This window comes from Erpetoichthys calabaricus, chromosome 15 (genome assembly GCF_900747795.2).
Source record: "Erpetoichthys calabaricus chromosome 15, fErpCal1.3, whole genome shotgun sequence".
Lineage (NCBI taxonomy): Eukaryota > Metazoa > Chordata > Cladistia > Polypteriformes > Polypteridae > Erpetoichthys > Erpetoichthys calabaricus.
The window spans coordinates 1,173,120-1,201,098 of NC_041408.2; the positions used below are offsets into that span (position 1 = coordinate 1,173,120).

Consider the following 27,979-nt stretch of genomic DNA (forward strand, 5'->3'; position numbering starts at 1 on the left):
CAGGCATCGTTGTCTTTATTCACCTTTTGGAGTGGAAGATGCAACCATCAATGGCTTACTCTCACCTGGACAACGCTGGAAATGCTGCGAAGATGATGTCTTCTGATTTCTCCAGTGTCTTCAGTACCCTCAAGCTATCCCTGGTAAGGGGTCAGCTCAGAGATCAGCAGGTGGACGAGCCTGTGGTGTCCTGGATGATGGACTATCTCTCTGTCTGGCAGACCACAGTGTGTGAGGCTCATGGACTGTGTGAGGAACAGTGGCGCACCACCAGGACCAGGCCTGTCTGCTTTTGTCTTCACTTTGTACCCCTCATGTTATAAATTTAACAGCAGGTCAGGTCACTTGCAGATATTCTCAGATGATTCTACACTTAGGGGGGTATAGATGAGGGGGATGAGACAAAGGAGAAGAGGCAGGGGAGCTGCTCGTTGACTTTTGCCACACCAATGAGCTTCTGTGCCTGGTCACTGTTTAGAGAGAAGACATGGAGGTGGTGAAGTTCTAAAAGTACTCGACTGGACTGGTCTTCGTAACACAAAGGAGCCAGAGAAGAAGTGGCAGAGCAGGCCGTTGGTCAAAGGAGACGGCGCCCTTTCAATGTGGACAGTATTGTCCTTCACGTCTTCTACAAGCCGGAGAGCCAGTGTGGCGTACTGGCCTGGTAGCATCACTTCAAGAGAGGCCCACTGACTGAAGAAGCTCATTAAGACGACAGGCTCAGTTATGGGGTGTGCTCTGGTCTCGCTGGAGGTTGTGGTGGAGCAGAGAATGAAGATAAACCTGAGCACCATTATGATGCTCACCCTCTCCCTGACACACCAGCCACACAAGGTTGTGTTTTTCTGGTCATGGAGGTCAGCCTCGGCTTTTTCTTATCTTTCTTTTGTAGAAAATGCAGTATGTGGATATGATTTAGAAGAGAAATAATGACATGGATGACAAAGACAAAGAATAATTAGAGATGTTCATGTTTTAATACTAAAAAACAATAGCCGTTCAAGCTGAATATTTTACACATTTTTATTATTCAAGTATGATCTGCATTACATAAAAAACTATATATAAAAAAGTAGCAATTGTTTACATGTTTCACAGCCCAGGTTACAACGTTACATTTCATGGTTTGATTGTTAGAGCATCCTCACCCTTACTGTATAATATTAGCACAGTACAGAAACCCAAGAGAAGTCGTTTGGCAATGCAATGATACTCTTTGAAATAAGGCAAAGGGAGTGAAGTGAGAAGACCCAACGCAGTTGGACGGCGTGATGATACGCCGGCGGGGAATCCTGAAAGAGACCGACTCAAAGTGTGTGACAGACGCCACTTGGATGTGACAGCTCGACTCGTCTTAGACGTTTAACCTTCACAGATGGCTGCTCTGCTACAAAATGCAAAGATGGAGTGTTGTACCTTAAAAAAGAATTCCAAATGAAACCTGACCTTGACACCAGTCGGGACTGCTAGACAATCGAATATCTCCAGTACGGGTCCGGGTTCTTTTGTTCTCAGTTGATGGCGTACACAAGTCAAGGATCACCGATATGTCAGAAATGAAATCGCACCGCTGGGCACATTGGGCCTTCTCGTGCACTTGTGATCGTTTCTGACAGTTTCTTATGTTGAATTTGTAACTTGTTATGATTCTGCGTACTCTGGGTGGGTTTTTCTCCAACATCCACGAGATGTGTGTGTGTGTGTGTGTTGGCCGTGACTGAGACCTGCTCATAAGATTGTGTCTTTGTGTTTGAGGTGGCGCCTTGTATGTTGATAAGCACTTGCCAGGAACATTTTCACTGCACTCCATACTTATCACAGTAGTAATGACCCCATAAATCTGATAAAGCCCCCCTAGTTTTCATGTGTTGTTCATTTTGTAATCTTCCCTGCTCTCCTGCAGTGTTTTAAGTGCCTGCCTGCCTGCCACGGCTCCTTGCTGAGGCATTAGTTGTCCTCGCTGTGCTCCTCCTCGGCTCCTTCTGTGTTTCACTTCTGCTCCTCTTTGTAAGACACTCGGTCAGCTGGACACCCATTTGCCCGGGCGCCCACAAGCTCCTACGAGGAGGCATACGAGCCGATATTCAGTGTTGTGCCTGACGGCTACTTTAAGGTCAGAAAGCCTGATGTCACCAAACAAACGTTACACCATGAATAAAAACTCTCATGGCAGAGCGAAATAACTGAATATGACTTTGGTTCGAAGTGCGGACTCAACCCTCCAGGCAGACCTTTGGCTGAGTTTATTGTCCATTGGCATGAAACTGGGAAAGAAGATGAGAGAGATGACTGGAAGCGTAAAGTAGAATTTGATGGGTCCAAATGCAAAAAAAAAAAAGTAAAGAGGGCCCTACTGTCCTGCCAGTGAGTATTTTAGGGAGAAAATACTGGGAGAAGGAGCTAAAGAAAGATCTGAAAACCCCAAAGTCAGCTGCACTGTTAAGAAAGCCAAATCAAAAGTTAAAAACCACAAAAGGCTTCTGAACACAAGCGCAGGAACAATCATCAAAACGGCGGACAGAAAGTGCTCCCCGTGAGGACTTTTCAAACCAGAACTCTGAAGCACCCCAACCCAACACCACTTGGGCTTAACGAGTGAAGCCTGCTGCTCTGGCGCTCAAACGTCAATGCAGAAGTGTCGGCTTACTGAAGTGAGCTCAACAGAGCAGAACTGCGCTCCGCCATACCTACGGCATCACTCGCAATGCACTCCCTCCAAGGCATTTATCACATGGACTAGTACTGTAAAAGGTATTGTTAGTTTCATTCCAACAGGTGGTGCACACAACCAACACTATGACCTAATAAAGGAGATCTGAAATAGAAACAAAAAACGATAGTAAATGAGAAAGTCTGATAGAGGAAGCACCTGGAGGTCTCCAACTCAGATCCTGGGAGGCCAGCATACCCTCCATGTAGCTATTATTTATTTAGGTGATTTACTCCTCCTCACCAGAATGTTTAATGTGCTCAAATGAGGTTAGCTCTCCCTTTGTCATTCGTTTTCACTTTATTAAGTGATAGTGTCAAGTTTTCTGTCACCTTGGTCACACAGCATTTGCAATCGGTTTCTCAACAGCAGTGCTAATGTTTGTGATGCACCGTCTGCTGGAGTGATAAAGGCACTACAGTCTACTACTACATCATTCCAACATGTGGCGCATCACAGACATTAATGCCAGAGGCTGATGTAGTAAAAAACAACTGGCAGTGCTCCTTGTTGGGAGCTTTGTGCTCTGATTGTGTGCTTATAAGCATGGATTACATTGGGATGGGATTTCTCACTTGAAGGGCTGAAACTACGCTTACATGTACAAATTACATTGAAGAGAGGAGGGGGTGGCACCCCTGGAGGTTCTAATATGTGGTGAGGTGTTGATCTTACAATTTCTTTGGAGTCGGGGGGACCTGCCTTAAAGATCCGAAAGCAGCCTGAGGAACAGAATCTGTTTGGGATAGTTGTTGTGGTGGCTGAGACCTTAGAGATCTGAAAGCACACTGACATACGGAACTTATTTCAGAAAACGGGGGTCCTTCCCCTTGAAAGTATGAAATCTCATGGAGAAAGGATGGCATTGTTTTATTTAAAATTTTTTCTCAATATGGTTTGCTAGCGGGCATTAACAACTGGTACTTACTGGACAAGAACAGGGAGGTGCCGCTGCAGAGTATCTGTATGTACTGAATAAGTTCAACCGAGCACATCTGTCGAACAGACAGATATCATCTTGTATAGATTCTTTAAAGAATGAATGCAATACTTTTATTGTATTGTTGGTTTTCTTAATTTTGAGTTTTCATTTTTGCTGTCTTTGTCATTTTTGTTGATTTAATATGCGAGTTTATGATTGCGCACTGACACTTTAAATGTAATTCTGTTCCCTGTTCCTTGTGGGCGGAGCACCAGGAGGTGGGGCCACCCTGACATCACGACTCCTGAGCCCGCTCTCAAGCTATTTAAATTGGTTGAGAAGGCTCAGGATTTGGGAATCAGACATTTGTTGGAGTTGCAGTGAGTATTGTGTTTTCTGGATTGGATTTCCTGGATATTTGGAGAGTTCTTGCGTTGTCTTAAGGATTCCTATTTTTGGTTATCATATTGGGACTTGCTTGCTGTGGAATTCTCTTTAGGCAACTCCTCTTTGCCTTGTTTTGCTCTTTTGCACATTTCTTTGTATTTTTGATAATGAATTTTTTATTTATAAAGATCCTTCATTTTTCCTTGTATTTCAAGTTGAGGGTTTACAGTCATCCGTTCTCTTTTTGTTAAAGGTTTGGTTATATTTATAGTTTTATTGCCTAGCTGGGTTAAGGTGAGGCTCTCCCAGATAAACCAGTGAAGATCCTGGTCCACTTGGGTAGCAACCTTGGAGGAAACTCCACATCATGTCGCCAGTGAAACCATTCTGCTTCAGAACTGGCCATACATGCCTTATAAACTCACCATACCTCTGTTGTTGAAATGTCCCTTCTAAATCAAATGTTTCTAATTCGCATCATTCACTTCTTCTCCTTCTCTTCCTCCTTGATACATCCAAGAACGATAAAAGCTGCCCAAGGAAATGGGGACTTCTCATTTTTCAGGTACAGACCAGAAAACAGCACATCCAAGACACAGTCTGCAGGGCCACTGGAAGCACAAGGAATACAGGCCCACCCAGGGAGGTCCAGGATTGGTGTGAAGGGTCCCCCCTATCAGTTAAACGGTCCCAGGGAAGCAGGTTGGAAGGACAGCCTGGAAAAACAAAGTTCAGTTCTCTTCTGGACTTCACAAAAGAAGGAACTTCTCCTTTCTATAGAGAGGGTCCTATTCTTTAATAACAGGGCCGAGAGATGAGTGCATCGAAATGTATGCAGTCAATGGATGGTAGGGAGTGTCTTATTATACTGAATATATGTTTGTATTTGAATCTTTCTAGACGATGGACCTACAACATTTAAGGCCCACAGAAGAATTTCTAAACAGCACTAAGTCTTTCAAGAGTGATGACGACAAAAGTTGACAACAAAGGTTAGAAGTCTAAATGTCAAGCAAAGCTGCCTGGATTGTATTGTTTAGCTTCATCCACTAGATGGCAACAAAGACTGTGACATAAACTGAGTCGCACGAACTTCAGCCATTCACTTTCTTTATAGTATGCCACCAAATGCTCAATCTGAAGAAGATACATGAAGGATACTTAGAGTTCTGTTTTATCCGATGGGGATTTTAGTCTGTCTGTAGAAAGTGTGGCTGAATAACAGCATCAACACGTATTGCAAACAGCGCGCCTTAACAATGGTGTTGAACAGTATCAAACACTTCAGAATTATCATGAACTGAGCGTGTACACAGAGTACTCGCACCTTTGATTGTTGTCACTTCATGTCATGACACACCTCTAATGATGGGAGAGTAAAATGGCGAAGAACATGGAGAACCAAAATGGTGAACCAATGCATTTAAAAAATTATTAACCGTTTAAATGATTGGGAATCGCTACATTTGGATGTCAGAATCAATTCAGTGATTCAAAAAAAAAACAAAACAAAATGTCACATTACAAGAATTGATCGAGAAAATGTATAAAGTATCACAAAAAGGAATCCAATCCTAACAAACAGCAAAAGAAACACAACATAAACAAACTTAACAAACAAAAAAACGGAAAGCAGGAATGGAGGCCTGGCCGAACTGTCCCGTTATCGCCATACGTGTATGGATGCTGTAATTAGCTGGCAGTCATCTGTAAGTAAAGTGGACGCAGTGAGAGCCGCTTCACGTGGCGCATTACATTACTAGAGGAGCCATCGCAGAATGAATGCCAGTACACCGCAGGACAAGCGTACTCACACGCGCACCCTGGCCTCATGATAGAGTTACTATTTAACTGAAAAGTGTGCACCTTTACGATATGAAAGGGAGCTGGAATAGCGAGAGAAATCCCACACGGACAACAAGGAATCTCCACAGAGGCCCAGTCCATGGTGGTGTGAGGCGGCACTGTTAAAACACTTTGCGGTTTGTTGCGCCGCTCCACTAATCCCATGGCTGAGGAATGTTACGATAAATATTGTTACTTGGCTGGGCGACTTAGGATAATTGAGACACAATTGGTTCCTTTTCTGATGTTTTTCCAACCGGTGCACAGGCAGGTAAAGTGACTTGTGGTGTCAGGAGTGGGATTTGAACACACAACCTCAGGGTTTGAAGTCCGCAGCACTACGCACGCCTAAATACTGAAGAATTAACCAAAGATCTACGTTGAGTTTGTTTTGCGGATTTGTATCACGGGGTTCTCGTTAACAAAAATGTGCAGCCATCTTCTCCTGAAGAAAGTTGCCTACGCATAAAGTTGTATGATAGGATAACACAATGGCACATTTTCATTAAGGAGATCATTGTTCTTTGTATTGTGGTGACACCAAAACATTCATTAAAATGACATATGTGTGCTAAGAAAATAAGCTTTTATTTACAAGTGTTATAACAAAATACATCATCTCCCAATTGTTTTTGGCATTTCTAACATTCAGCGATTTATTCAGCTGCCTTTGACTCTAAAACTACGTTTAGCCGGCCTAGTTAATGGATGGACAGACGGCTTCAACCATTGATTTTGTAAATTTGCTTTTTGCATTAACATCATTGTAAGCTGCTGGAGTCTACAAGGACAGGAACCCACTCCAGATGAGATGCCAGTCATCACACACACCCACCCGCCATCATCCTGGAAATGCCAGTTAATATCATAACGTCAATGTGGACCCCTCATTACTTTAATGTCATCCCCTCTCTATTTCCAGTGAACTGGAGCCGTCAGACAGTCGTGAATGGGACACCAGTTAGTCCCTGCCAGAGCTCCACACACCCTGAGACAATTAGGGGTCCTCAGTCAACCTAACAAGCATTTCTTTGGGATGAGGGTGGAAAGTGGAGCACCTGGAGAAAAGCCTACCCTGGCAAGGGGCAACCGTATTACTGCCGGCCTTTGATTGATATTTTTTGAACCTGCATTATTCTTTTAGAAACGTTAATTTGAGTGGAGGTGAATATTCAGTTCATTTGGCATCATGTGTGGCATTTTGTTTAAGTAGCATACTGTAAGGACAATTTACTGGAATACAAAGGCACCCTAATAGAAGAACGGAAAAGCAAATCCTGCAAAATGAAGCTGCGACGCTGTTGTGGTACAACAACAATCACGGGTAGCACGGGGCTTAAGGGCTCAAAAACGTCTCGACAGAAAGCCATGCTTTTACAAGTCAAGGTCTCTGTCACCGAACATACATTTTGAGATGAGCTGCAGTGTTGCTACAATTCGCTTTTTGAATCTTTTCTCGCGTCTATTTCAGCCCATGCATTTCAGTGGGTTTGTGCATTTGTGTCATGCAGTGGCTTTGAAGTCATTGTTCTTGATCTGCTATAAGGCACTGTTGAAATTCCTTAGGTAAAAAGCTGTACCTTCACTTCAGTTCGGTAACGCCCAGTGGCAAGTCAAACAATAGTCTCCGTTGTTGAAAGGTTTGTCTTAGCTGGTGAAAGACAGAATGGATTGTGCTGCCCACCTGTTCTTAATCCATTTGTCAAAGAAAAGAAATGATGGTGGAGACGGCCACAGAACGGTCACCAGCAATCCCGCATGTGGGTCCCAGCTGACATCCACATTAAAGATGGAACCGACCCAAAAAAAGCAACGATCTTCACTTCTGTGTGGCAGACAAGACTGGCCTTATCGCGTCAAGACCGTTCAGTTCCTGTAATTCCAACTCCCCGTTGAATTTTAAGTGAAGAACGCAGCCAACGGTCATAATGAGGGGGTCAGCCTTTCTAGTTCAAGTGCTCAATGACCGAGATTTCCCCACCGGCATCTGGAGGACTGAGGCCATTCAGGTACAGGCTGCCATTTTTTGTCAGAGTAGGCAGGGCATCTCTTTCTCTTTCGTCTGTAAAATTTACGGAGAGTGTCCTTTTCCCCGGCGTCAGCTCCTGAGTGGGGTTCAGTCCGAGTTCTGCCGACAGTTTTCGCTTGATGGAGGCGGCTCGCTGGAATTTATCATAAATCTCCACACTCAGGCGCCTCCGAGTCTCTTTGAACTCTGCAGAGACGTTTGCGGTCCATTCTGCAGCGTGAGCTCTGAATTCTCCCACCTACGTGAAGCAAAGACACAGAAACAAAAAAAGAGAAGTAGTGAGATCTCAAAATGAGTAGTCCATGCAAACATGACAAGGCGGTCAGGTGTAAATGTAAGGCAGCGCTTTCAATGGTTGATTTTGACAAAAAGGGTAGTCAAAGAGAGGGCCATTCAGGAGACCGGGAGGGATGAAAGGGTGTGACAGAATAAGGTGTACAGGATGGAAAGGGACAGACAGATGGGCTGCAGAAGAGGATGGCATAACATCACCTTATAGGAGTGATCAGAAAGAAAAGGGAGGTGGCAAAAACTGCTGAATGATGAAAATTCATTCACCGCGTCGTTACCAGTTTGTAGACCAGAACCAAATATCTCTGAAGAAGAAGAAGCAAAGAGAGCAATGGGGAAGAGGATGACAGGAATTGCAGTAGGACCAGATGAGGTTACAGTGGACATAATCCAAGTACTTGTAGCCAATGAAGTGCAATGAAGGGTGATGGGAGTGTTGTCTGGAGGGAATGGAGTGAGTCCATGTTAGTACCAATCGTTTGTGAATATGCCCGGTATAGGAAGTGAAATTAAAGACATGTAGAAGGGAGTCTTTGGGAAGACTTGTAGAGGAAAGAGAAATTGTAGAACAGAAATTAGGGGAGGAACACTCTGGAATCATGAGAGGAAGGAATACAACAAACCCGTTTCTTCATTAGGTAACAGATGGGCCTGTGTGGATTAGGACAAGATGGATGATAAGATACCAAAAGATCTGATTGGGCCCATGCTTAAACCCTAGCGGCGCTAACCCTAACCTAACCCTGACCCTAACCCCAATGCAGAGGAACTGATCACAACGGTAATGGCATTTTATACAGAGACAAAAAACAAAAGTTAGAAAATGTTTTGGAACAACTTGAGAGTGAAACTTGGTTTACATCAAGCATCAGCACTGAGCCCTCTGATTTTCATTGTCATTACCATGGACGACATCAGTAGAACGATCAAGATGAAGGGACGAGCAAAGCTACTGTGGGCAGATGACATTATCTTTAGAGGGAACGCAGTGGAGGAATCAGAAGGAAAGGTGCAGGAATTCAGTCAAATGCTGTAGGCCCAGGGCATGAACCTGAGGAACGACAAGACAGAGAGCTGGAAAGTAACAGCTGATGACAAACCAAAGAAAGGGAGAGTACAAGTAGCTGGCAGAGCTTGTGGAAGGCAAGTGGAATCTTTAAAACATCTTGGAAGTCGGACTGTAGCAGAAGATGAACTAACAAGAGGAATATGGACAAGGAGCAGCCATTTCATAGTAAAAGATCACAGGAGTCATCCCTTTTAAGATGAAAAACAATGACCTACACAGCAATGGGTAGACCTGCTCTAATGTACCCTGCTTAAATGTGAGCTGAGGAAGAGCAACAGATGAGGACACTGGAGGTGATGGAGATGAAGTGACCATGCAGAAAGAATCCATAATGAAGAAACCAGACAGGAGGTCACTGTAAGGAGCATTAGATCTAAAGTTGAAGAATCGAGGCTGAGAAGGTCTGGGCTTGTGTAGAGAATGGAGGAGGAACGTTTAGTAAAATGGGCAGCACAGTAGAAAAGAAAAGAACTAAGAGTAAGAGGAAAGGCAAGGAAGAGATGGAAGGACAGCTGAGTGCACAAGCAGAGAGGTGTGGAGAGCAGCAGTAAGACGTCCTGGTCCATAACAGGACAACACGAGGAGGAAGAGGAGGAATAAGATATTGGGAATGGTTTGGATTACTTTGGACTTTAGCCTTCTGCTTTCTTGGCATTTTGGCCTTTATATTTGTTCAGTACCAGTCACATGGTGGTATTCTGCCCTGTAAATTGCCTGGCATGAGGGTATTTCTACCTCTCAATCTGTTTGATCAAACAATGATGGAGCCAAATGGGACTTGCGGTTCTTCTTAATCACAACAGTTTCGTTTATAATTCACAGCCTGTTTTATGGTTTGTCGAGCTCATTTTATGGTAATTTCTGACATTTTGCAGTCGTCTCCCTTGTGTTTCACATCCAGTTTTACTGCACTCAGAAAAGGTCACCACACACACCGAGTTCCAGTCTGCTGCACTCTCGGAGATACTGGGACGGGTAGGAAGGATTATAGAAACAATACATTAAAAAACGAGAGGGAGAATTAAAATGATTAAAATCGCACACACACACACACACACACACACGCGCTGCTGACGCCCATTAAAAGTTGTCAAGCACATGGGCATCGTCTGGACGGCTCTGACATGTCATTAAATACCAGAGGGGGCGCAGTCGCTAATGGCATCTTCTGCCTTCTCGACAGTCTCTAGCATTCGCCAGGAGGGAGTGGTATAATATTGTGATATTATAATATCGTGAATTTCCCATTGGGATTAATGAAGTATCTATCTATCTATCTATCTATCTATCTATCTATCTATCTATCTATCTATCTATCTATCTATCTATCTAATCCTGCCAACTACGCTATCTATCTATCTATCTATCTATCTATCTATCTATCTATAGCCACGCCCCCAAAGATGGCATCGACCCCACCCTTCTAGGGCTGGGGGGCCCATAAAAGGGGAGAAATGAAGACAGGAAGTCATCTTTTGATGCTGGAGAAACAAGAGAGCCGCAGCTCTCAGTTGTTACTTTTGTGCTAATGGCACATTGGCATCATGGCACGGGCAAATTGGTGTTTTGTGTTGGACTTTTTTTTTGCAAAGCTGGCAGTTAAAAAGACTGGAATCCCAACCATTGTACCAGTGCCTGACAAGTTCATCACAGAGTACAGATCTTTCCAGAGGCTGCGGTGAAAGGACCCGTACATATCAGCCCACTTTCTCCACTGCTCTGTTGATGATGGCCCTGAAGATAACCTCTACCCTCAGTCTGACTTTGCCCTTATCTCCACTGTTTTCCACTTCTATAGGACTGCTGGTATAAAAAGGACTACAGACCACCTGGATGATTGACCACACTACACCGTCATGTGATGTTGCATCCACCATATCCTTCATCTACCACCTCATTAACAGGGCTTTCCCTTTGGAACTCCATCCCAAATTGTGTGCATACCCCACACTTGCCGACTCCTCTTTGTCCATCCAGTGGTTGGAAGAAACTGAAGCCAGTTCAGGGTCAAGTAGCACCACAGCCAATCCCTACAGCATCAGACACAAGGCAGGGAGAAAACCTGAAATGGACTAAATGTTGTAAGATGACATCCTCAGATCCAACTAATCCAGTTGAGGGTCACAGGGTGCCAGCAGAATGGGAAGCAAGACAAGCGCCAGCTCTGGATGGGGTGCCAGTCCACTGCTGAGCCCACTCACAATGTAACCTAAACCAGTGGTGCCCAAGTTCAGTCCTGGCAGACGCCTGCGGCTCTGGGTTGTCATTCTGAACAATTTCCCCTGCTGAGCTACACCTACACACTGGGGGGATTTTAAAGGAAATGAAGACATACTGATGGAAATCCCACCCAGACCCCACAAGGTTGCGTAAACCCCACCCAGAATGGTGGATTGTTGTAGCTGTGCCACCTGTCTTTGACCTCTGTGACATGCAGGTTCCTTTCTTTTCACCCTTCAGATGGAGACCCATCTTGAATAAATGGCAGCGGCAGGCGAGAGACGGCGTCACGTACCTCCTCCTTGGTCTTCTTGGATATGACGCGCAGCCAGTCTCCAATCATGCTCAGAACGGCAGCAAAGTATGCCAGTCCCACCAGAATCCAAAACCAGACCACTGGCTTGTAAAAGTCCAAATATTCAATTTCAGATCCACCTGTTATTTAAAAAAAAAAAACCACAACAGAAAGAAATAAAAGAAAAGCTTCACGTCTCAGGAACAGCACACCGATAAAAAGAGTCAAAGCAGAAAATTAGAGAAAGGGACCCCATCAGCGGATTGAACCTGTGCATTAGAGCATGGCAGCATACTGTATGTGGATATATCCTGAAGGTTATTAGTGTTACTAAACTTCAGAGCTCTTCTTCATCAGCGACTTCTGCTGCTTGGGGTTTTCTGAATTCCGCTGACAGTGCGGCTTCATTTCCTGGTTACGTCTTATTTCCTCATCCTCTACTTAAAGAAACGGACTCTATTTCTTCTGAAACTGGGCACTAATGTGGTCTGCACTTCCCTACGTGATCATCAGCAGCTTCTCTTTTTAAGATGTCCGGGCCTATGAACTGTCTCGGGCGCAGTCTTGTTTCGATTTGAAAAACAGCAAACATCTCAATTTACTGTGAATGACTCTTAATCCTGCCCGCTGCACAAAGCACCAAATGACGCCACCAAGTTGTACTGCCATGTTGATTTTGACAGTTGGGAGGCAACGTGATCAGGAAATTGAAACCAAAGCCTGGAATGGGCAGCGGTCAAAACCAGTCAGATAAACGATTCCAATTCACCAAAGCCCAAAACATTTGCCAAAACTCAAAGTCCAAAACGTACACAGAGAGTTCAGTTCCCTGTTTCAGTCAAGGTTCCTGCCCTGGCTGGGGTTCAAGTCTGTTTTAGGTGCTTTATCTGTGCATTTGAGTCATCTCTTTACTACTTTGGTTGATTTTCTGCTTGTTATCCCCAAGAGGCCAATCACAGCCAGGAACTGCCCCCCTATCCTCGAAATCCAGAGGGTCTCCCACAATTGCTGACAGTTCATTTTAAATGCACTTCTGGTGACTTTCTGGGTTTTTGCTGAGCTGTCTGCCTTTGGACTTTGCCTTGGGATTTGGATTTAGGACTTTGTTGAATGGGATTGCCTTGTGTGTTTTGCTGTTGTGCCCTTCACATATTCACAGTATGTCGGAGTATCGTTTTTGGAAATCAAACTTTCTTTATTTTTATACATTTTCAGCCAGGGTTTGGAGATATATATCCCCCTCTAGTGGGTATGTTTGGAAGTGCCTTTTGGGACTTGCATGTTTTAAAGCTCCTAGTTCACGACATTTGGAAAGTAATGAGAACCATGATATTCTTTGGAAATGTATTTTAAAATCTCGTACTGCATAGGACTACTGGTAAAAGGAAAAGAGCTACAGACCAGTAGGATGAGTCAGATGGTAGAAAGAAGGAGCACATTGTCAAAAACAATATGGCTGTGCATCCTGAAAACACCACAAAACAGCAACACATTAAATCAATAAATACATTTACATTTAAAATAAATAAATATATTAAATAAATAAAATGGTGGCCAAAATATAAACAAAACAACAAAAAAAAAAAAGTCGAAATAAATACAGAAAGGCAGAAAAATGGAAAGTACAGAGCCCCAAACTCCAAAATCATTACATGCATGCTGTGACATAATCGATAATGACGAACAGAATGAGGAATTGATAGCAGGATTTGGAGGCAGAAGGTACGTCAATGGGCGCCATAAACGGGTTCAAAGGAAATACACAAATTAAAAAGGAGGCAGAGTTGGCACAGGCGGCAGGGGCAGCAGCAGGAGCCTTAAAACCAATCATGCATGTTTGATAAAAACCTACAAGGTCAACTTGAAGAATCCAAGAAGAAATCCTTTAAAAGCCAGCCGGCCTTGGCAACCGATTCCCACGAGGAGCGCTGAAGTCCAGCTCCACTTAGCTGAAGGGAATGAACGTGACAGGTGAAGGCCCAGCAGTGCCCGCTAGGTCGGAGTAGCTGGAGGCGATGGTCAGAAGACGACCGTGAGGCCCCAGGGGATGCAGCCCTCCAAAGCCTGGGAATGTTCCAGAAGGAGTCCTGAGAATCATTGGGATGCCGTCAGAGGAAATCAGACTGCCTCAGTAGAAGAATATTTCATTGAGAAGAACTAACAAACGGCCCAGATCTTTGAAATCTTAGATCGACTGACAGTGTGCTCATCCTTTGGAGAGGATGATTCATCGGCCTTCTGACTGCTGCTTGAAAGAAAGAATACCGTCAAACGCTGTGTGCAGAATAATCCTATTCAAGAAGGCGACGTGAAATATTCATTACTGGCCTGCACGTTTAAATATTTCATGCATCACTGGGGTCTTTCACTATCCAAGGCGGCTTAACTTTGCATGAAGCTCTTTCATCGTCACTCTCATTCATATTCACTCACGGCATCGGCAGACATTTGTGTTCAGACCCCTTGTCTTACTCTCAAGGTGCCTTTTTAGCGTGTTGTGCGATTGTATTTACCAGACTGCAGGTACAAAGAGGACGCGTCCCCAAGGGTTGGCCTGTATGTGGGAATCTGATGGGGTGTCCTCCGAGTGGCCTCTTCTACTGTCTGTTTGCTTCCTTAGGTGACTTTGAAGAAATGGAAACTACGATGTTCTCTTCTTGTACCTACGACCCGCAGCTGCCACTGCTATAAAGGGGCGTTTGAATGTTCGTAGAATTCCCCTCCGTAAGCTGTTTGGAGATTAGATAGATAGATAGATAGATAGATAGATAGATAGATAGATAGATAGATAGATAGATAGATAGATAGATAGATAGATAGATAGATAGATAGATAGATAGATAGATAGATAGATAGATAGATAGATAGATAGATAGATAGATACTTTATTAATCCCAAGGGGAAATTCACTTTTTTTTTGATAGATAATTTAATATAATTGATAATAACTTAATAGAGTATTTACTTATCTTCTTTTTCTGCCGTATAAAGGCCATGTCACATTACGTGGCTTTTCCAGTTTTTCTCAATCATTTCCTGTATTTACATAATCTTGGCAAATTAAAAGTTCATGAGCTAAATCCACACACCTATGGGATTTGGAAGGAAATGAAGAGACCCTGCAGGCCAGTTGTCTAATGTGACACGTCCAGCGAGCGACTAGTCTGTGACTCGCTCCGATAAAATCAAACAGGTTTGACTTTGTCTTCAGTCGTAGGGCCGGCTCTGTGTGCTGGCGACCAATGGACGCTCACTTGGACATGCGACACACAGAAAGTAGCGACAAGGAATCAGGAATGCGTGGGTTTCGGAGAGGCAAACAGAAGCGGAGCTCATCTGCCTCGTGTTTTACATACAGAGTGGAAAAAAGAAATCAAAGAGCCGAGGCCGTGGACATTCAGCCTCCAAAGAGCGCTGGCTCCATCAGGCAGCACGCTATTGGATGACACAAAAGGGGTCGGCGCTCAGTCGTTAAATGTGACACGGACAGCGGTTTTCAGTCATTTCAATTGATGTGGTGCAGCGGTGAATCTGACAAAGCTCACAACTAATGTGACATCGGCTTAAGTGGCCTCAGCACTAATTTCATAACAGGTTATCGACGGTGTTTTAAATTGGGAAAGATTTCGAGTGTACAACGGAGAAGGATTTGGAGGTAACACAACCGCTTCCCCAATTACTCTGCCAATGCTGGAAATGAGCAGGCAGCAGAAATAGAAAACGCCAGAAAACCGTGAAGTCGCCGCCTGAAAATCAAAGAAGCCTATCATCAAAACAAATCGTACAAACCAAAAACCTTGGACAATATAGTGGGCTCGAATTTTCATAAATGTTGTGTGTCTTTTCTGATTGTATTCCTGGTGATCTCTGGTTTTCAAATACTTGGTCAGTAACTATGGTAGCTTAGAAGCACAGATCTTGTGTGTGTTTTGCCTCAACGCTCCTTTGTTTTCCCGGTGGGCACCGCTGTTTTAGAGGATACATTGCAAGACGCTCACTTGTGACGTCATAAGAACAACGGGTTCAGGATCGTCCTCGGCAGTGCCGGGCTGTCCGAGTTTAACAGATATTTTGCGGAGATAATGGATGTTCCTTTTTTGTTCTGGTTTTTCCTTCTCGTTTTTGTGTTGATGCTCAGTTGTGTTGACTCCTGGTTGTCCTTTCACTGACTTTGATTCTTCCGGTTATTTTTCATTTGTTACTTTTACCGTCTCTTGAAAGTCAGTACAGATGAAAGAATACCCAAAAGTCCTAACTTCAAGGAAAAATGATGCCATGAAGAGTCCCCACGATATCCATGGAATTTTTGACACCATTTTATACCATTATGGAGATGAAGTCATGCATCGCAACTTGCAGCTGTCATGAAGGAGCAATTTGGGGCCATTACCAACAACACAGAGCGCTTTGTACCTCAAAAAAATAGAACTCACAGGAACTCAAATGGCCAAACAAAACTATAACATCTTAAAAGAACAACACGGAATTGTGTTCTGTGCCATATGACTCTACCACATTCCACAAACGTAAGACTCCAGGCCAATCTCACAAATGCAGGCCTCAAGGCTCCAGGGAGGCCTAGCAATAAGGTGAGCCTTACCCCAACATCTAAAGGCCCAACAGAAAGGGGTAAAAAAATCCCTTAAAGGAAGGAAGGAGGGAGTCATCCAACAACCCCTGGTCCTCATCTGCAGTGTCATCCAGCTAAGTGGCACCACCAGGGCAGCACATGGAAGAAAATGGCCTCAACTTGAGGGAGCTGACAGTTGGCCTGGGGCTGAGCAATGAAACTTCAAAAGTTTGGAAAGGTCTGAATGATTTGCATCAGGAGAGGAAGATCAGGATTAATAAGATTAATTAATTACTTCAGAGATAAAAAAAACAAACAGAAGAAATGAAAGGCGACAAGAAAAAACTGAGAAAAACGGAGCATAAAATGTTTATGTGTTTAGAGCGTGACTTGAGGAAACAAATCCACATGACTCTCCCCGAATATCTGGAACAAATGGTGATGGCCACCGATGTTAAACACGCCGCTTTAATTCTGTGCAGAATTCAAGCAGGAGGTCACACACAGAAGGGTCAAAGCCAAACGCCAAATCATTTCACAAAATCATAAAACAAAAGGCAGAATCCAAAACAAGCAAAAAGTCCAAAACTGGGGTCCAAATTAGGCAACCATCTCTAAGCAACTCCCCAAAAATGAAGCAAACGTCCAACAGCAAGTCGCTAAAGCGTAGAAGGCAGGGAGCGACTACAGCAAATGGAAACGCTTCAGCAGCCCCCCCAGTGAAGTCCCCGGCCCTCCATCACGTCACGGCTGCCCGATTCAGCGTTGCCATGCAACAGAGCCGGATAGGAGGAGCCTGAGACAAAAGGCAGGTGAAGGGAAGGGCAAAGGGGCGGAGACACAAGTACGGCTCCATTGAGAACGGGTCCTTACCTGCAACAAAGTCCCCAAATCCAATGGTTGTTAACGTGATAACCACAAAATAAATGGACTCCAGGGCACTCCAGCCTTCGATGTGCTTAAATATGATGGCTGGGATGGCCACAAAAAGAAGGCATCCAAAGAGGATAAACAGAACTGTAGATATGACGCGAATCTTTGTTTGGCTTACGTTCCATTTCTGTAAAACAATAGAAGCAGGTTACACAGTGCCACAACCTCGCCATCTTTAAACGTCCTTCACTCTCCTTAAGGTGCACCAGGGCCTGAGTTCAATGTTTCAAAGGCTCAAGTAACAGTCACTGTCATCATCCTTTACCACTTTAAGAAGGCGTTATGTTTGTTTAGCGTAGCGTTTCACACAAAGCTTGCTTTACACGGATGTCCTAAAGCCCATCAAGCCCAGTGAGGAAATGCCAGCAGTTGGCGTTGGCAGTGCAGCTGGCAATTTCAAACTGCAGCACCCAGACACGTACTCACCTGAAAGGACATCTGCTTCAGCTTGAATGAACCTCGTTGGCTGGTCCCCCTGAGAGTTGTGCATGTGGTACCCTCCACCGCGTGTCCACGCCCATCCGTCTATCGAGAACATCGAGCAGGTGCAGTGCGGTGGTCGGGAAGAAGACTCTCCTCACAGGTTTGGCTCTTTTTATCATTTTGTCAGTGACGTCACCTTCTTGTTCATTATAAATAGTGCCATTGCAGTCACAAGACTACGGGTGACATTATCCTGATGGAGCCATTTATGAAGGCCTCCTTGTTTTTGGATATTTCTACAAAAACGAAACTCTCTGTTCTAGCGATTAAACTGAAGTTTCCTTTCTGGTTACTCAACTCCTGCTGTGTTGTTTCCCTTTGTCTTCTGATTAGAGATTTTTTGGGAATTCAATAATCAAACGTCAAATGACAATGGACTGGCATCCCCACCAGGATGAATGGAGCCCCCTTACCCAGTTGGGGGACACTCATGGATGAACAGCATGGATGGAGAGTCACCCAGACAGGATTGCCACTGTTCCCTTTCCAGTTTGGGAGGTTGGCATAATGGAGGGGCTGGAGATGATGACTGCCTCTCCTGACTATAAGTTACCTCAGTTCACTGACTGGCAACATCAGTCAGGTGTTGCCCCCCACCAGGGCTGCCCCTCAGAACTACAAGTTCCAAACCCACCCTGTGGTCCAGACTGATGCCACCAGATGATACACAAAATGTGCCCAAATGGCTACAGGTATGCCTGGCGCTCTACGAGTGAACATTGTGTCCTCCATGCTGCATCGTGTCCTGCTGTTAATGAAAATGCTGACGGCTGCTCTATGGCTGCTGTCGCCACTTCGGCTCCTCATCTGCTCCCCTCCCTTTCCAACATCGTGCAGTGCCATCGATCTTAATATCAGTCCTGGAGATTTTTGGCTCATGTGGCAGCCTGAAATTTTTTAAGAGCTTATGACGAGCACAGCTCTGGAAATCATTGAGCAGTGTCCCTCCTTGTGCTTCTCAGCAGCTGGCAGAGCGTTCAGTCAATGCCAATGACGTTTCTGTCTCTCAGTGCCCACTGCCCAACAGGCACCGTTCTTCTCCTGCCTATGGGAAGCACTTTGGGCCGATCACTGGAATGAAGGACCACCAGTTCAAACTGCTGCTGGCCCAGCCCAAGGCCCAGGCAACTTGTTAACGACGTTACTGGTTAGCGGCCCCTGGGGGGGTGAAAGGGTACTGGGTGGTTGCCTCCTGTGTTATATTGGGGCAGCATCTCCCCTGGAAGAGCCCAACAGTGCACCAATATGGAACTACAACTCCCATGCTGGTATTCAAATGGGGCCTCGCCAGAAGAGGTGCTGCCCCCCAGGAATGGGGGAATCCTGAGCTTGCTTTTCAAGTTCTGGTACAACCTGGCGCTCATTTTGTACCCTTGGAAATGCCCCTGGGCCAGCCGTACACGTTTCTAAGTAGAATTCCAGGCTCAGTTTGTTATTTTCACATTCTTTTTTTCTTCTCCTCCTTGATAAGTCTGCACATCACACCTCAGGGTTTGCCATCTGAATCTCTCGTCTGCAATGAGGGGTCTCCATCGGCCCCTTCCATTAACTTATCTTAGTACAACACCAGTTTTCAACTTTCACCAAATGTACATTTCAAGTGCAATGATGTTTCCCTTCTCACGAGAATTCGCTCACCTCCAGCCAACATGAAATCAAGCTGCACCATCCATTCTGTTGTGTGATCGTCTCGTTCGTGTTTTATACTCTGGCATGATAAACACTTTAGCCCAGCTTGATGGCTGTGTGGGGCTGGGACGTCTCTGAGCAGCATGGGGGGGCAGGCAGGACTCCACCCTGAACGAGGTGCAAGTCCATCGCGGGGCCAATTTAGTGTCTGAAGCCATGTGGGACGAGACCAGGCTGGGATTTTTGCCAGCTGCTGTGCCACCCAGGGGTACTCGTCAGAAATGGTGTGGTGACTAAAGCGGAGTTACTTTTGAGTGTTGTCTCCGCTGCCTAAGATGGATCATTTTACATTCATAGTGTCTCTGGCCAGGCTTCAGCTGCAGGTAGAAGTCCGGGTGTTACATTTGATTCTTCTCTGTGGTTTGTTCTACACAGTAATAAAACATCGACGCTATTTCACCCGACTTTGACCATTTTTGACCTCGGCAGATGCTAAATGTTTGGCTCATTCCTTTTCTACCATCTAGACTGGTGCTGTGATTCTGGCACCACAAAGTGGCAAAGGAGTGAGGCATTCAAAAAAGGACCCACAGAAGAGATCTCACCCAAGGCAAGCGTGGCCCAGGAAAATAGGAGGCTTAAGGCCCAACTAGGCCTCAAGCAGGAAATAAACCTTAAAGTAAAAAAACAAAACACAGATAAAAGAAAATGTCTTCAAAATGTCTCGCCAGAGGGAGAAACCATAAAAACTCCGCCTGGTGGTGACGACAAGTCTACAAGAATCTTTACAAAAATTAAAGGTTTATTAACAAAAAAAGTGAACAAAGAGCAAAAGCTCAAAAGAGAAGAAAGAAGCAAAAAGGGAGCTGCTTAAAAAAGGCAATGGACGGGAGCCAAGGCCCAATGCAGAAATCAAAAGTCAAAAGCCTGAAACTGAGCAAAAAAGTCAGTAAACTCAAAAAGAGTGAAACGAGTGAAAAGTCCCCAATCCAGCAGAGGATATGCAAGCACAGAGGGACTGCAAATCCCATCAGCCTTTATAGGGCTGGGGACGGCCCCTCAGTAGTGATTGACAGGTTGGACCCTCCTCTTGGGGAAGCACCCACAAAAAGCAATGGAATATAAGGGTATTTAAAGAAACGATACGTAAATACTGTGTTTTTAAACCTAACAAAAGTAATGATACATTAAACATGTTGACTGAATGACAAATTAACAGAAATAGTAAGAAGAAGAAGAAATAATTACAATTAATAATTACACATAATTACAGAGCAAACAAATAAAGACAAGGAAAAGGAAGATAAACATAAGCCACTACAGTGGGGCTACTGGACTGTCACATCGTGTGCTCCTCCAAAGTCTGTCCTGCACAACCCGCTGAGCCCTCAGAACTTCGCTGACTGGGGACTGAGCGAACTGAATCTCATATTCACTATAAAATACGTCTTAAATGACCAAGCTCCATCTTATCTCACCGAGGGTGTGCCTGCTCGCCCATGCCAATCAAGTCGACCCTCTGCTGACCATTCTTAGTACTCGGGTGATGAAGCCCCTTTGTCTCAGACCCCACTTGTGGTTTGCTCTTCCTCAGAGGATCTGAGAGGTCAAGTGAATGGCAGACTTAAAACGCATCTGTCTGCTAAGTCTTCTGGATATTCTCTTTCATGTATTTTAACAGTCGTTCGGCTGTGTAAGCTGCGCTAAGAATTATTATTAATATTGATAACAATAACAGTAATGATAATTATTAGGTACTGTAAATATGTATGAATGAGTACCAGAAAGCAGGAAATCCTAATTCCCAGGTCTGATGCAGCTAAAGTACAGACGAGGCGCTCTTGCCTGCTGCCTGCGTGCAGTAAAGCGTTGCCAGTGCATTAGTTGGCTATTTCTGGTGTGCAGATCGATGTTTCACTAAGGACAGATGATCTTGGCGGAGCACAAGACACGACCTGCTTGTGTTAAGGAAATCGCTAGCGGCTACCGCCGTGACACCCCCGGAGCCTCCACTCAGCCAGGATCACCGGATTTAGAGGGGCTGCGTTTCATTGTTAGCCATTAAACAACGTGAGAGTACGATGCTGGCATCCAGTGTGGCTCAAAGAGGAGGAAAAACGCACAGAAAAGTAAAGTGTAGGCTCCGGTGCTTTGGGTTTCGGCTTGTCACAATTTTGTGTCACAATTTTTGGGTTTCTGGCCTCGCGAGACGGGGACTGACATGCTGTTAATACAAAAGCCGTGTCAGCTCTTGTGGCCTACTGACTGCTGTGACCTGCAGGGGGCGTCTCAGCGGCCCAAACCCACACACATGTTCTGGGTTCATTCTACATTGGATCTTCATCTTCAATAATAGACAATCCTCTTTCTTTCTTTCTTTCTTTCTTTCTTTCTTTCTTTCTTTCTTTCTTTCTTTCTTTCTTTTTTTCTTTCTTTTTCCTCTTCTCCTTCTTTCTTTCTCCTCCTCCTTCTTCCTTTTCCTCTCCCAGATCTGACTCCCTGAGTGAGGCGGCCCCTTTAATGTCAGACCCCAGAGTACTTCTAATGTCACGACTTTACTTGGCTCAGGTGGAACCCTCCTCTGAACAGGAATCCCCATCTCAGCAGCCTCTCCAGGTGGCACCCTACAGGTGTGCACATGGGTTACCCAGCTAAGGAGGGGGGCATACAGCCCTGTTAGGCATTGTCCTCCTGTCCCTCCATTACACAGTAAAGGGAACATAAACCATCTTGGTGAGGACACCCATCAATCCATCGCTGTCCTCCATCCATTCTAGGAGTCCTTCAGGCAGACAAGGATCCAGTCAACCTGCTCGAGCCGCCAGCCCACCCTGACTTCCATTATACCACCTTGACGAGACATTGCATCAAATCGCTGGCATGACTGGGCCTTGACATCATGGCGTGTCCTTTAAATTGCTCTAAAGGCACAGACTCTAGATGATGACCAGGGTGGCTGGCAGGTGAAATCTATCGGGAAGCCATTGGTTCCTGCATGCATTCAGGCAGACGTCAATTGTGAACACCTGACAGATGCACACGACTGTTCAGCCATCGCCTTCATTCACGAGACGTGAACAGTACAAGTGGGCACCCTTGACTGCCAGTCTTGTAGTGTGATTCCCCCCAACCTCTCAGACATAGCGTGGCACTCTGCAGAAAGCCAAACGTCATAGAGGTGGGCACAACAAAGGAATGGTCAGCCAGAAAGGCAATGCATACAATGTGGCCGCAAGGAAAGAAGACGGGGCAAACAGAAGAGACGCTCGTCGCTGGGATGTCTTGTGTTTGCCGTACCACAACAGAATGGAAAAAGGAAACAGACTGGCAGAGACTGCGACTGAGCTCATCATACCTGGAAAACAATCATACAGTCCCTGCCAACTTATCGATCCTTTAACTAGCTGTGCTACACGTCTAAGACGGGCTGAGATCTGCACTATCTTTTGTAATGCCTGTTATTAATAAAATGCATTGCATTTCTCATTGCAGCAGGTGGCGCATCACAAACACGTGTCCTGTAGTAATAAAAGGCATCACTAGAAATGTCTGTGATGCGCCACCTGCTGGAATGACAGAGGCATAGCAACCAGAAGGACACCCAGACACTTATCCTGTTATTAAGGCGGACGGGGTGCTCAGTGCTTGGTGATAAATGCGGCCTTTAGGCTCATGGCCAGGACTGCGCCTTGTTTACGTTCCTCCAGGATTTCCAACAAAACCAAAGAGTTAAAGTATTTTCCAGATGACGTCTTTGACCCTCTTCAAATATCGCGATTATTTTAAACTCAGTGATTTTATATTTGACACGTCTTGACGGTGCGTAGAGCTGATGATGACAGTGATGTCCCGTCCTTTCTAAATCATCGCAGGCCAATGCAGAACAAACAACCGACAGGCCGACGCTACTTACGACAAACATGTCTTCGACTTTGGCTATTGCTTTTCCAAAGATTGTCCCAAGCTGATCACCAACTCCAGCCAAAAGAAATCCAAACAGCGGGATTCCTAGCAGGGCGTAGATGATGCAGAATATTTTCCCTCCTTCCGTGTGCGGTGAGATATTTCCAAAACCTTGCGAAAAAACAAACAGACAGAGAGACAATAAGCTAAGTGCCTTACGACGAGTGCCGGTTTGTAATTCCATGGCATGCTATTCCGCCTTCATGCCCTCCATTTTGAAAGTCACATTGACAGCAAGCTTTGTACCCCCAATGAACCTCAGCATACAGTTCACTGTACAAGGGTGGGCGTTCAGTCCCTGGGGGTCACTTCACCTGCCATAATTTGGTTTCATTTTGGGTTTTTCTATCGTTATGACCGCTGCTTGTGCTGCTATGGGTGAGGCCTCTGAGGTCGAGATCCACGTGATAAAAGGGTGGATTACGGGTGCAAATCCTAACATGATCTGCGCATACCTAACCTCTGAAATACTCAAACTTTATACCGGTGCTCTGTTCTCTTTTGGCTTTGACCCCTTTGTTTTCTGGACCACCGTGATGGTGTCTCACATTGGGCTGCGCTTTCGAGTCGCTTTATATTTTTTTCGTTTGTATTTTATTCACATCTCCCAGTTTTTGCTTTATCTGCCAGTCAGGTGACATCCCATTACCTGCCGGAGCGGACGTTTGTACAAACACAGTCTACTGCCCTGGTATGGTGCCCAGTACTGAGAGGTGCCGCGGTATATAAAAACAGATTTACTGCACTCTGTTCACTTACAGGACCTGCAGAATTGTAGAAAGACATTCAATTACAGCTCCAGACCTGCAACGGGCCACAGCACATGGAAGTTACCACACCAAAGCGCTGTGTGACCCTTGGTGAGCAGCTGCACGTTCTTCACGTACCCTGTGGGAACCTCAAATAAAAAGCCTCAGTGTGACCGTCGCTTCACCCCCCTCAGCTCAACTGTACTCTATGAGGTACCTTGGCATGGCCTTCATTAGGTAAGGCACTATATACTGTCGCCTCTCTCTGGAGATCCCCACACTCTCGTTCTTTCAACTTCTGGAAGTCCCCTTTCTTTAACTTGGCCTCATTCTTCAGGCTCCCACACACACACACACACACAAACACAGAAGTGCCCGGGCGCTGTGTGCCCAGTCGGGAGCTGGCAGGACGCTGGTCAGGAGTTTTTGGTCAAATTCCATTACATTTCTAGAAAGAAACTGACAGCCAGTGAAACAAGCACCTGCACACAATTATTCACATTATAAAACTCTCTCTGTGATTTATTAGCTTTGACACCGTTTTACTGCCCAGGCGCCTCTTTGCAGCTTCAGAGGAAAGCACAACGAACTGGAGAATAACAACCTCAAAGGGTCTCCAGCACAAAATGTTGGAGTAAAGTGCCCGTGATGGTGTTAGCGTTCATGTTCAAATCACTTCACACAAATCTGGGACGTGTCTATGGAAGGCGCACACCCCGACCTCTCCTCTCTCCTCTCCATGCTACACATCAGTGATCCTGAAGACCTCAAGTCTTAACGCCGTCTATGCAGATAACTTCATCAGAAACTGCTCAGCCCATACATCTGGGCAGGCAGTATACTGCCCACTTAACCCAGGTCAGGACAATGGGAGCCAAAGACCACCCCAGCATCTCCACTCTATGCTCTATAGCAGGACTTGTCATATGAGTGGACATTCTGCCAGGCCCTGACTTTCTGGGTAAACCACAATCTCCCTGTTTGTTGTCTTCCTCAATAGGACCCTTAAGACTTCCCATACACCCACCCCTGACCTCCCTTTGGGTCTCCAGGATGTTCATTAAGCCCAGAAGATATACCAAAATGGCATCAGCCAAGATCAGCAAGTGACAGAGCTCTTTTCTGCCTTACTTATTTAGATTTCTGTAGCAGCCATAAATGGGACAATCCATCTTGGAACCCCAACCATTTTCACGTCATGTTGTGTTCTTCTAACAAGCACTTGGAATTGTTTGAAATCCATCATGGAGTCTGTCAGAGTAACAGGCAGAATACGACATTTAAAAGAATAAAAATCTGGATGAATGAACCCCACACATGGTGCCAAATCTAGTTTTACAAGTCCACCCAACAACTGGCGTTCAGTCAGTGTGAAGAAGCCATGCAAGCATTAAAGGGGCTGGCAATGCCCAGGCGGTGGTGGAGTTTATTAGCACCTTAGAGCACTTAAATGGATTCCAGGGTGGCCATGACACAACACGGTGGGCCCCCTATAAGGCCCTATGGACACAAACTACTGTGGCTCTGTAGGAATATTTCTGTGGTATTGTGAATAACGATGGCACTAATCACATCACGCATCACGTTTCCTCATCCAGGTTTGGTTCCTGTCTTGCTCCCTGTGTAGTCTTCTGTCCCCCCAGGACCTTGAATGGGATGAGATGGGCTTTAGAATATTATGTTATAGTAGGCACCCCGTGCAGGGTTGGTTCCTGTCTTACTCCCAATGCTACCAGGATTGGCATGTGCCCCCTGCAACCCTAAGGGCTGAGAATGTCATTTTAAAGTATTTTTCTGAACCAGGGCCAGCAACATCGGGTTCAAGGCAGGAAATCCACCCCTAATGGAGGCCCTAATGTGACGCAGGGCAGACTTTCAACCAATCAACCGCACTTACACTTCCTAATTAGATGACACTACATGGACACAGCTAGGCCTTGCATTTCTACACACAGAGTGGCCAGACTGGGATGTGAACCAAGGCTGATTCCTCAGTGGAGCAAAACATTTCCACAGTAGCAAGAAAAAATTATGTGAACCCCATGGAAATAACCGCATTTGTGGAGAAAGTTGTCTTAAAATCTGATCTGATCTTCATCTAAGTTAGCATAATGAACAAACACAGCCCAGTTAAACTATTGGCATACAAATTAAAGTCCATTGTATCGCTCTTGTGCACACCGAGTACTGTACATCATTCAAGCTAGAAAGAGTTTGTGAAGGTCCACGCTGATGACTTCAACAAAAGCTAACTGGAGTCAGGAGTTAGCACACCTGGAGTCCAACCAATGAAATGAGATCGGAGGTGTGGTTTACAGACACTTTGAACAATCAAAAAAGATTCAAGCATTTAGAGTCTGCCATTCACAAGAAGCATCTGCTGCTGTAAACCACACCTTGCTAAGAAGATCTGCCACAAGAACTGATGATGTGCATGAAGCTGGAAAGGGTTGCTTAGTCATTTTCAAGAGTTTCGATGCTCATCAGTCCACGGCCAGACAAGCTGTTGTGACAGATAGGGGGCGCTATCGCTCCCTTGGACCCTCTGATCAGACGCCAGACACCAGATAAAAGTCCAAATATCTATATATATAATTCAGACAATACAGTGCACAAAGCACCTCCACTCCACTATACTCATAAATCACTACAAATCACTACAAATCAATAAAAAATAACAATCCTCCACTCCCAGACGCGTTGCCACCCTTCCTCCTGACTCAGCTCGTCCGTCTGGAAAACTCCAATGTCCATAATTCCCTGCTGGCATTCTGGGCACCTCCACGCTACAGGGAGGGCTCCATCTGGCGGCCTGGGGGTATTGGCCGGGATGAATGGCCAGCCATATCCTACACTGTTTATAAATGAAGATGATTTAGGACCCTCCAAGTGGGCGTCCAGCCAAGATGACTCCATGGACAAAATGCAGAATGTGGAGTCTGAGTAATAGCTAAAGGCTTGAAGGAATCACAGGAGGACGTGAACATCTCTGTCCATGAGTCTACCACCCACAAAACATCAAACAGGCCTGGTGTCCAAGAAGGAATGCTGCAGATCTGATATTTGCTAAAGTCCATTCTGACACTCCAGAACTCGACTGGGAAATGTTTCGTGGCCTGATGAAACTGCAGTAGTATGTGTACATGTGTCATGAAATGGGCACAGCATCCTGATTTGGGGCCACATTGATGCCAGCTTGTCACTGTCAAGGAGAACATGGACTCCCAAGTTTACCAAGGTATCCTACAGGATAGTCCTACAAGCTCGCTAGAAGTTTGGTGATCCAGCAGGTTGACGACCCTAACGATCTATCATCGTAAATCTACTAATGAATGGCCTTTTGGAGTCACAGCCTCGAGCGTAACCCAAAGGAGATGCCCTGTGGTGCCCTCAAGAGAGCCGTACACTGCAGACATCTTAACAGCGTGGCTGAGCTGAATTAGTCGTGTAACAAAGAATGGCACACGATTTCTCCGCAGCTACTGAAGGAGCTTGTTTGCCATTATCACCGACCAGTTAAGAAACCCAAGGGTCTACTCGCTCTGTGAATGTTTGAACGATGGGTTCAATAAAGACACGGACGATTATAATTGTGTGCACATTATTAGCTTAAGCATGTTGTGTTTATCCAAATTTGAGACTTGGCTGAAGATCAGAGCACATGCTATGGCCGACTCATGCAGAAAGCCAAGTCATTACGAAGCGTTTCATACTTTTCCCATCACTGTACACCTCCGTCCAAAGCGGCCCACTCAAAGTAGGATGTTCTGCTCATTAACATCGTCAGGCAGCAGGAAGTCACTAATTTGAATCTCGAGATTGTCATTTAGGGTGGCACAAAGGTCCAATGTCCTGAGGTCAGATTCTGTGGGGATTTCCTTTGA

At 45.2% G+C, this 27,979-nt stretch overlaps 1 protein-coding gene across 1 annotated transcript in view; it reads right to left on the bottom strand.

Annotated features, from left to right (window-relative positions):
- Positions 1-6,433: 6,433 nt before the first annotated feature.
- kcnk2a (potassium channel, subfamily K, member 2a) overlaps positions 6,434-27,979 on the bottom strand; it is a 42,327-nt gene continuing 20,781 nt past the window's right edge. Inside the window, exons 4-7 of the mRNA XM_051919555.1 lie at positions 23,297-23,457; positions 17,212-17,398; positions 11,769-11,908; positions 6,434-8,131 (exon numbers count right to left, since the gene is read on the bottom strand). Coding sequence (XP_051775515.1) covers positions 7,811-8,131; positions 11,769-11,908; positions 17,212-17,398; positions 23,297-23,457 — 809 coding nt within the window. The 3' untranslated portion in view covers positions 6,434-7,810. The remainder of the gene's footprint in view (positions 8,132-11,768; positions 11,909-17,211; positions 17,399-23,296; positions 23,458-27,979) is intronic.